We start from the raw sequence: 9782 nt of genomic DNA on the forward strand, positions 1-9782 counted from the left end.
AAAAACAATGAAGTCATAGCATTCACAGTGATCTGGAATTATGCTAAGTGAAGTAACTCTGGAATGGGAAACCAAGCATCGTATGTTCTCACTCATAAGTTGGGGCCAAGCTATGAGAATGCAAAGGCATAAGAATGATACAATGGACTTTGGGAACTCAGGGAGAAAGGGTGGGAAAAGGGTGAGGGATAAAAGACTACAAATAGTGTGCAATGAATACTGCTTGGGTGATGGCTGCACCAAAATCGCACAAATCACCACTAAAGAACTTACTCTTGTAACCAAACACTACCTGTTCCCCAATAACCTATGGAAATAAAAGCAATTTTAATGAAATAAAATAAAATCATGTTGTACATTTGAATATATACATAATCACACTTTTAAATACACTTTGCAACCCCACCCAGATACTGTTAGAGACTCTGGAAATTTCAGATCTACTTCATTGGCTAATAGCATATTCACGGAGAGCCGAACTATGGATCTATAGGATTTGTAGGTAGCCGAGCTACGGACCACCTACAAAGATCCCCTGTGCTTCATGCTCCCTCCTTCTACTCACATGTCTATTTAAAGTCTTCCTGCTGTTTAGGGCATCTGACACCCTGCTCTGTAATGTCTCATCTCTCATGACCCTAGCGCTTTCTCAATATGGCATCCAAGCATCACCAGGCCAATCATGTAATCATCGTTTTTATTTTCTGTGCTTCTGATGCCTTTCTGGGCTTGCATCCTGGAAAGGATGCCCTACCAGGGCTGGCCAATTACTACAGATGGTCAAGGTCCCCCTAGTGAATGCCTTTCCTGTACAATTTGGAAGTCTCACCAGGGCAAGCCCTGTGCCAGCCACCTTCTCCATGGGGCTCGCACACTCCAGGCCACAGTTCCCCTGCACAGATGCCCCCAGAGTCAGGCACCAGACAGCCAGCAACAATCCCCGTGACTCGGAACCCTGGGTAATCATGCAAAGCAATCAGTCCCAAGCCTGCCTACCCTGCTTTCACTGGTTCCTCCCCCAGGAAGAACTAAACCTCTGCCTCCATATTGACCCTGATGCTTGCAATGTGGTCATGATGGCAAGAACAGCCCCTGCCACTGCACGCTGTCAGTAGCAGACTGTTTTTCAACCACAGTAGTCTCCTGGCCTGTGGGTCTCACCACAACTGAGTAAGAATTAAGCCTACATTTAAAAACCACAAAAAGTTACGTATGGAACAGAGTTGCCTGGAATTACAGACACAGACATGCACACACACACATGCACACGCAGGCACACATTTCACTGCTAAGTTCTGAATAAACTCAGTGAATCGTGCCACTGTCAATTTCCTGTTTTGAAGACTGTTCTATATAAATGCAAGCTGCTGACAGTGGAAGGCTGTGTGAAGGGTGTGGGGGACCCATCTCTATATATATGTCAACAAATTGGAATGTATCTATAATAATTTTGAGATAAAAGGCTTTAAAATATTTTTCCAAGGTTTATTTTAGGATCCCATGATCTGGTGCTGACTAGGGAGTTGAACGGGTATCTGTGAGAGCCCCATAAACAAGAAAGCCAACTCTGAGGTGTGCACCTCGCTCCTCCCTTATTCCTTTCCCAGGCTGCGCTGCATTGCCGAGGGAGGGGAAGCGACCTGCAATCACAGGGTGACTGGCCTGAGGCCCTGAGTCCCAGAACTACTAAACACACCTGGAATGATAACCTAAGTATTTCCCCCTCCAAGGGGAAACAAATGCTCTGATCCTCATCAGCCACCATGAACTGGCTGCTGAGATCTTTGCCCCAGTGAAAGTCCCAGGGGATAAAGAGGATCTGGCTGGGCGCTTCCTCTCCCTGCACGGGAGAACTGTGGAGTGGCCAGTTCAGGAGGGGTCAACTCTCTCTGCTGGATTAGGAGCACATGAGGCCCAAGGCAGGTTCATGTTGGGAACTGCAGCCTCTCTGTGCCCACCCCAGGTCGTGGCACGTGGCATGGCTCCGTATCAACCAGAGGAATGAGTGAATAAAAGGCATCTGAGTCCTTGTTGGCCCAATCCTGTCTCTCCTGTTCCCAGAAACATTTCTGGAACCACACCCAAGATTCCCACCCCACATGACCCTTCCATCTCCTCACAGCATCCTCAGGACCTTCCCCAGGGGACAGCACGGGAAGCAGAGGACCCAACACTCGCTGCTGGAATGAGGCCTGGTCCATGAAAGACGAGGCCTGGGGCATGGGGTTGACATGATCAGCTGGGGAACACACGTCCCTCGAGACTCAGTTGTATCACTTGAAAGTGGGGATGTGTCAGGACAAGTGACCACAGGGTCTTTTTACTCTACCCTGCAGGACCCTGTTCCAGGGTGACAACTTTCAGAGAGCTCAGGGCATGCTCGAGCTGCCTGGGAGGCAGGCTGCAGGAGGGAGTTTGACTGCACTCTGAGGTGCTGGGATCCCGCTTAATGACTCTGACACAGTCTGCACAGAGGCCGTGGCCAGGGGAGAGGAACAGGGACATGTGAGAGTAGGCAGGAGGGCAAGGGACAGAATCACGGTGCCCTTGCATGGCCACACAAGGAGCCTGGAGCCAGCGTTGGGAGGGGTAGAGTCAAGCTGTCCAGAGGGCACTGCTTGCTGGAGAAGGGGCCAGGTGGGGCTGGGGACAAGGCCAGGCCCAGCCAGCAAGATCGTCCCCAGCTGTGCCCTGGCCTTGCTGTTTGGTAAAGCTGGAAAGCCCCAGTCCTGCAGGCCCTGGGGAGTTCCATTTATGCAGGAGCTGGCTGGACAGAGGGGTGACTCAGGAAGCTGTGCACGTGGAGAGAAGAAGGGTGGCCTGGGGTCAGGCAGAGGAAGGCTGGTGGCCAGGCTGGGACCCTGGGTGCAGAGGCGCGACTAGTTGATCGCTCTGAAAGTGAGGAGGGGGAACGTGCCGGGCCTCAGTATGAAGCTGTAGACCATCTTTATATCCTCTTTGGTTAGTGTCTCCACCAGGAAGTGTTTCAGCACCTAGGACAGAGGCTGGGTTTCCATCTGGCCTGGTCAGCAGCCCATGGACCTGGGGCAGCTTCCTCCCATCCTCCCAGGTGCAGCAATTATGCTGAAGGGGGAGCAGAAGCCTGGGCCCCAACCTGTCCCATTCCTGACCAGCCCCACCTTACAGACCAGGCCCAGACTGAATCCTACCCAGGTCTTGCCCAAGCCCCATTATCCGGTACAGGCTCCACCCCACTCCCCTAGTCCCCACCTCACTGTTTAGAAGTAACCTCACCCAGATCCTACACTGTCTTGCTCAGCACAGACCCTCCCTGGTCACGCCGACCTCAACCAGCCAAGGCCCCATCCGTTTCCCAGATGTCAATCACACCATGCAAGCCCCGCCCCCAGGGTGCAGGCCCCGCCTCTGCTGCCCAGGTCCCGCCCCCGCCCCCGCCCCCGGCCTGCTCACATGGTGCAGCAGCAGCAGCATCTCCGTTTCTGCCAGGCGCCGCCCCAGGCACTGGCGCATGCCAAAGCCAAAGGGCACGTTGTGGAAGTTCTTTCCAGAGCCCCTGATGTCTAGCCAGCGCTGGGGATTGTAGCGCTCAGGCCTCGGGAACAAGGCGGGGTTGCGACCCAGCGAGTAGAGGAAAACCTGCACCAGTGTCTGCGGACGGTGCAGAGCGGGGATCAGGGAATGATTGGGGAGGGAGGTTCTCAGCTGGAGGGGTGTGGGGCTCACTCACCCCGGCTGGGATGTGGTAGTTCTGAAGCACCAAGTCTGAGCTCACCACTCGCTCCAAAAACAGACCCACAGGGTAGAGCCTGGAGATGGGGGCATCCACAGAAAGGTCCTCAGCTGGACGGGGCTTCCCGTGCCCTCTGCAGCCTTCCTACCCAAGACCCCGCTAGAAGTCCCTGGCCCACGGGAAGCCCAGGTCTTGAGGAAGTGCTTCCTTGCACCTGCTGAGTCCGGCCAAACCTCCCCTAACTTGAGCAGCCCCAAGCCCAGAAGGACATGCCCCACGTTAATTCCAGGGCATTGAAGAGAGATTGCAGAGGAATAAGAGCTCCCTGTCCTTGAGGGAGAGGAAGAGCAGGTGCAGGGGGAATGGGCTGCTAGGTGACGCTGCTTATCAGCCCAGCTTCTGTCTGCCACCACCCAGTGGGGGCTGCTCTCCAGCAGGGGCCAGGGCCACAGGGAAGGCTCAGCTAGCACCCACCTCAAGGTCTCCTTGAGGGCCGCCCGCAGCAAGGGCAGCTCGGTGGTTGCCTTCTGAGGATGTTCACTGATGCTGGCGGCGGCGGCCAGGCTCTCCTGGCGCAGGGCCTGCTGCACGTCGGGGTTCCGAGCCAGCTCAAAGAGTGTCATCAGCAAGGGAAACGCCGTCTGCAGGAGCCACAGCTGCAGGGTCAGACCTTGCACAGGAGGACTCAGCCCCCGGGACACCCCTCCCAGGACAACCTCCCTGTGAGGGGTGGAGACATGCATGCCCTGAGCATGACAGAGCCCTGGGACCCTGGATCTGAAACCTTGATGACCACTTGGGCCAGTTTCCCTGACTTCTTCAGGGAAAGGTGACCCCCATCTCCACCAAGGCCCAGGTTCCCTGCAGCCTCTTCAGGGTGAGTTCTCACAGCCACCATTAGGGCAGGGGGGCCAAACCTCAGCATCATCCAGGGAGTCCTGGAGCCCCAGCTCCCTCTGCTTCCATTGGATCCTCCCCACGGGGCACCCACAGTCCCCTCTGCACTGGCTGGAGCCTGTGCTGCTGTCTTCCTCACAACCCTGCCCTCCCATGGATCTCCATTTCTGGCCCCAGGTGACCAGGCACACTGGGAAGGGTGCCCTGTGGAGTCCTCCAGCCACCTCTCATCCCTCCTTCTCCTCGTACACCCAGAGCTTTCCAATGGGGACTGAGCTGCTGTGTGTCCAGGGCCTCGTCCAGCTGTCTTCCAGCCTGGAGCACATTTCCCCACACAGGTAACTGCAAACTCTGTCTCCTGTGAGGGGGAGCTCCCATTTCCCCTCCCCTGCAAATCTCATCCCTTAATAAATGGAGGGGAAAGGCTGAGGGCAACAGAAATGTAGGGCCGTAGCCTGGGGATGGGGCATGTGGGTGCTGTGTGGCATTGGCAGGCACTGCCTGGGAGGCAGGCTTGGCATCACCCTCTCTGGGTGGGGCTGGTTGCCGGCCTGACCGTGTCCACGCTCCCTGCAGTGAGTTCCATAGAGTTGGCCTTGATGGCTTCTAGTGACAGTTCTGCATTCAACAGGAGCTCCGCCACGATGCCTGTATAGTGCTGAGGGCGGCTGAAGGCCAGTTCCTGATAGATTTTCTGGATACAGTTGTCGCCTGTCCGGGGAGCGGGACACAGGCCTCAGTCCTTGGTGCTGGGAAGCGTCCTTCAGTGTCCTCCTCCTGCCCAGGCTGCCCCAATACCCAAGTCTCCCTGCTCTCATCCCAAATTCTCCGGATCAGCCCAGCCCAGCCCAGCCCCAGCCTCACTCCCAATCTCCCTGGCAGGAAGGTGAGGAATCCCCAGCCCCTCCCTGTGGCCTCCATTCCCCGCTGGGTGGTGGAGTGGAACAAATTGGGCCCCCATGGTGTCCCTTCTCCATAGCACTGCCTGGGTCCCTGGCCTCACCGTACTGGAAGATGCAGTCCCAGGCCTCAAAATGCTCCTTCCACACCTTGGGGCTGGTCCAGCGAGACAGGCTCCTGGGCATGAACATGAGCTGGACGGTGGATTTGAACATGACCTCCAGGGCATGGAGGAAGCTCAGGCTGGCAGAGCTGGGGCTGTGGCCAACCAGGCCCAGCCGCTCTCCAAAAAGAGCTAAGTTGCTGGCTGCGGGGAGGATGAACTGCTGAGCACAAGGAAGCCCCGGGCCTCCGGGCTGCCTCCCCCCACTCCCTCCAGCCCCCCGTCCCCGTCCCTGGCCACTCCAGGGTCTCTGAGGCTGGACCTTCCCACCTGGCCCACACCTTCTATGGTGTAGTGGAAGATGCTGGGCTGGACGTCCAGGGTCACGCTGTCCCGGGCGTTCTGCAGCACCTTATTCCTCAGGGCCTGGGAGAAGTCCCTGGCCACCGCATCCACCATCGGGAGGAACCTCTGCACAGCCTTGGGCGACAGCACATCTGGGTTCAGCCGCAATCGATTGAAGCGCCATTCAGGCCCATTCCTACAGAGGCCAGGGCAGAGCTTGTGAGGCCGCCCCAGAAACACACAGGCCCTGACCCGTATCCCATCCTCCTTGTCCCTGAGGGGAATCGGCCTGCAGGGAGCTGACTGGGGGCCCTGGCGGAAGCTGCCTGTTTGTGTTCAAGCTGCAGCCTTTTCTCAGAGCGGCCTCCAGGTGCTGGGCAAAGGCCACTCAGGTCCAATCAGGGATGAGACGGTAGTTTCTGCCCGCAGGTGCTGAGGAGGTAACAGGTCATTCCTGGGACCTGGCACCCCAAGGCTGGCACCACCTCACCCATGCAGGCCCTCCCTGTAGTGGGGGGGAGGGCTTTTCTCCTAAGGAGGAGGTAATCTCTGGTATCAAGCTTTGCCCATCTCACCCACACAGTGTTCGAGGGGAGAGCCCCTCGCTGCCCTCTCCTCCCCGCCCTTCCCTGCCCTGGGCACAGTGCCTCTGGGGCAGCAGTCTCTGCCTGTCTCTGTGAAGCATCTGCATCTTCTGCAGGCCAGGAACCGAGCTCTGTGCCTCATGCCATCCTCACCCACAGCCAGAGTGTGTTGGGGCTCCATGGATGCCCCCATGGAATGGTGGGGAGGAATTTCCTCTCTCAGCCACATTCCTGCAAAACTCCTTTATTTATGTCCAGCCGGCTGCTGTCCGAGTTGACAGTGATGACAGACAGAAGATGCACATGTACACGTGTGCCCGTGCAAGACCTCAACACACATGTGTGAAGAGACACATGTACACGTGTGCACAGACACTACACCCATGCCGGCACCTGCACATGCACACACACAGACACCCATGCACACACACCACACCTCATACATGCACACACCCAGACACGTGTACACGCACATGCACACACAGAGACAGCCGTGCACACACACCACACCTCATACATGCACACACCCAGACACGTGTACACGCACATGCACACACAGAGACAGCCGTGCACATACACCACACATCATACATGCACACACAGACACTTGGGTACACACACATGCACACATGTGCAAATGCAGGTGCAGAGTAACACACAGCATGTGCACAGATGCGAGACACGCACACACACCGGAGCACTCTCCTTCCTTCTGTTATGCGCACACAGCCTCCTGGACCTGCCTTCCTGGGTCCAGATTCCCTCCCAGATGTCGTCTGTCGGCCAGCCTCAGTGAAGGCCCTGAACCACAGGTGCCCTTTTACCTAAATCCCGCTATTCCCAAGAGAATTCCTTTCCCGCCATGGAATGGGGGCTGTCGCCACTGTGACATCCTCGTCCAGTCCTTCCCCTGTCCTAATGGCAACGTCCCTGCAGGTGACCGACTTCAAGCACCAGCCTCTCCCTGTCCACCTGACCAGGCGCCACCCTCTCCACGGGCCAGGAAACATCCTCCCCAGTGTCACCCACTGCCCCACCTCGTGCCTTGCTTCTGAGAACAATGGAGCCACCAGCCACCTGCGTCCCCACCTGCCTCCTGCCCAGGACTGTCCCCATCACGAAGGTTTACCGGGACTATAGGGACCATGAGCGCCGTGAGGGAGGCTGCGGCCCTGGTCAACACCAGGCTCAGCGCTCACAGCCTGTGACCTGGGCCAGTGGGAGTCCCCTTCTCAGGACCCCAGTTTTCTGACCCGTGGGAAGGAGAGTCCTCAGCCCGCAAGAGAAAGAAGCCGCCGAGGTCGGTGCAGAGCGGGTTCTCGCTACACAGAAGGGCTCATTGCTCTGCGTTCTCTCCTCTGCAAAGGTGCCCGTGCCCATTTCTCCACCACTGTCCTGCTTCCCCTAGTTGCAGGGCAGACGTGACCCCACGGGATGGCCATCCTCCGGGCTGGGTGCTCACCCTCACAGCCCACCACACAGGCTCAGAGTGGATGTGCTTTCGGGTCCTGCCTCTTTCACCTCCCCACCACACCCAGGCTGCCCACCCTGCTCCCAGATCCCAGCTCGCCCCTCACAGCAAGAACACGCCACATTTGTGCCCACGATGTTGTCTGTAGGCCACCCAGGGCTCCAGGCTCATCCTGTGGGGATGTAGGCTGTCCACCTGCTGTAGCTTCTCTACGTCTTCCGGCAGCATCACACACACCATTCGTGGTCCTCCCAAGTGGTATCTATGGGGCCAAGCACAAGGCCCTGCTGGATGGGGTCATGTCTCCCCGTCCGCACTCTGCATTCCCAATCCAAAGTGTCTCCTGTCCACCCATCCCGCTCCAGGATTAGCGGCTTCACAGCTGAAGCCCTCCTGCTGGCTCCTCGGAAGGTCTCAACTTTAGTGCCTCTGAGTCCTGCCCTCTCTGCAGCGAGCTGGGGTTTGCTCTGCACCATCCCCTGCACTGGCAGAGCCACAGACCAGCACGTGCAGCACTCCCTCCCCATCCTCCAAAGGATGCAGAGTGCCGGGGCCTGCTGGGAACAGCAGTGCTGTGTGCCCGGCAGGGTCCTGGGCAGCAGGGGCAGGGCTCTGGGTGTTCCCAGCGAGGGCCAGGGAGGGCTTTACCTGAAAATGGGCCCCAGTTCCTGGAAGGTCTGATGTACCTCCAGGTGCAGGTGCTCATAACCCTGCTCCCTCCAGATCTGCAGCAGCCTCAGCCACCTGTTGCCTGGACGCTGGGGTATGGCTTCAAAGGGCAGCACCGTACTAGGGGCCCGGGCGGCTCTGGTGCTTAGTGCCTGTGCCCTTTGCAGGGACAGCCAGGGCGCTGCCATGCACACCTCTGCCTTTGCTCTGAGTGCCATTCCAATGCTCCCTCCACCCTGTTCAGCCCAAATCCTTTTATCTCACCCGGGAACCTGCCCTGGAAACAGATCACGTCATGGGAGAACTGGCTCTGGACCTGCCTGAAACTCTCAGAGCGAAGGTCAAGGCTGGAGGCCCCCAGCCAAAGGTAGATGAAGGAGAAGTCAGGTGCCTAATCCACTATTGCTGCAAGTCCTGCTGGTCTGAGGATGCTGAGAAGATGCGTGGGGTCTGGACAGGGGTCTATGCTGGTGGCAGGTGGTGGGACATGGCCTCTCCTTTCTCCAGGACTGAAAGAAGCAAAATGGATGGGGACTTTATCTTATCGTGAGATGAGAGGGGGCCTTGGATTCTTTTAATAGACTTTATTTTTATACCACAGATTTAGTTCATTGCAAACTTGATCCAAAACTGCAGAAAATTTCCATGTAGCCCCTGCCCTGACACAGGCACATCCTGCACCACAGGAGCACGCTGGTTCCATGTGAGGAATCTGGATACGCTGTTATCAACCAGGGTCCTGGATTGACATGGGGTCTCCTCCTGGTGGTGAACATTCTGTGGGTTTTGACAAATGGTTTGTGATTTGTATCCCTCCTTGCAGGATTCTACGAGTGTTTTCACTGCCTTAAAAAGAGGGAAGGAAAACCCATGCTCTGGCTGCTCACCCATCCTGCCCCAGCCTCTGGCATCTCCGATCTTTTCATCATCACCATGCTTTTGCCTTTTCCAAAATGTTGTATAGTTGGAATGACACAGTTTGTAGCCTTTTCAAAGTGACTTATCTCAGTTAGTGATATGCATTTCAGGTTCCTCCATTTCTTTTCATGGCTTAATAGCTCATTTCCTTTTTTTTTTTTTTTTCCTAGAGGCTGGGTCTCA

General features: G+C 56.7%; 1 protein-coding gene across 1 annotated transcript; it reads right to left on the bottom strand.

The window, feature by feature from the left end:
- Window positions 1–1479: 1479 nt before the first annotated feature.
- On the bottom strand, window positions 1480–8899 carry CYP11B2 (cytochrome P450 family 11 subfamily B member 2). Its single transcript, XM_005564199.5, has 9 exons — window positions 8661–8899; window positions 8119–8274; window positions 5954–6153; window positions 5613–5816; window positions 5166–5320; window positions 4187–4353; window positions 3710–3788; window positions 3433–3630; window positions 1480–2993 (listed from the first exon to the last, which is right to left on the bottom strand). The coding sequence occupies exons 1-9, from the start codon at window positions 8897–8899 to the stop codon at window positions 2880–2882; spliced, it is 1512 nt and encodes a 503-aa protein (XP_005564256.3). The 3' UTR covers window positions 1480–2879.
- Window positions 8900–9782: the final 883 nt, after the last annotated feature.

Source organism: Macaca fascicularis, chromosome 8 (genome assembly GCF_037993035.2).
Source record: "Macaca fascicularis isolate 582-1 chromosome 8, T2T-MFA8v1.1".
Lineage (NCBI taxonomy): Eukaryota > Metazoa > Chordata > Mammalia > Primates > Cercopithecidae > Macaca > Macaca fascicularis.

Bases quoted from the DNA above. Each gene is read 5' to 3' on its own strand.
- CYP11B2 (XM_005564199.5), bottom strand. From the start codon at position 8,899: ATGGCACTCAGAGCAAAGGCAGAGGTGTGCATGGCAGCGCCCTGGCTG. The intron at 5,817-5,953 runs GTGTGGGCCAGG...TCCTCCCCGCAG, and splicing joins CTTCCACTACACCATAGAAG to CCAGCAACTTAGCTCTTTTT. The intron at 3,789-4,186 runs GTGGGTGCTAGC...CCCCATCTCCAG, and splicing joins GCCCTCAAGGAGACCTTGAG to GCTCTACCCTGTGGGTCTGT.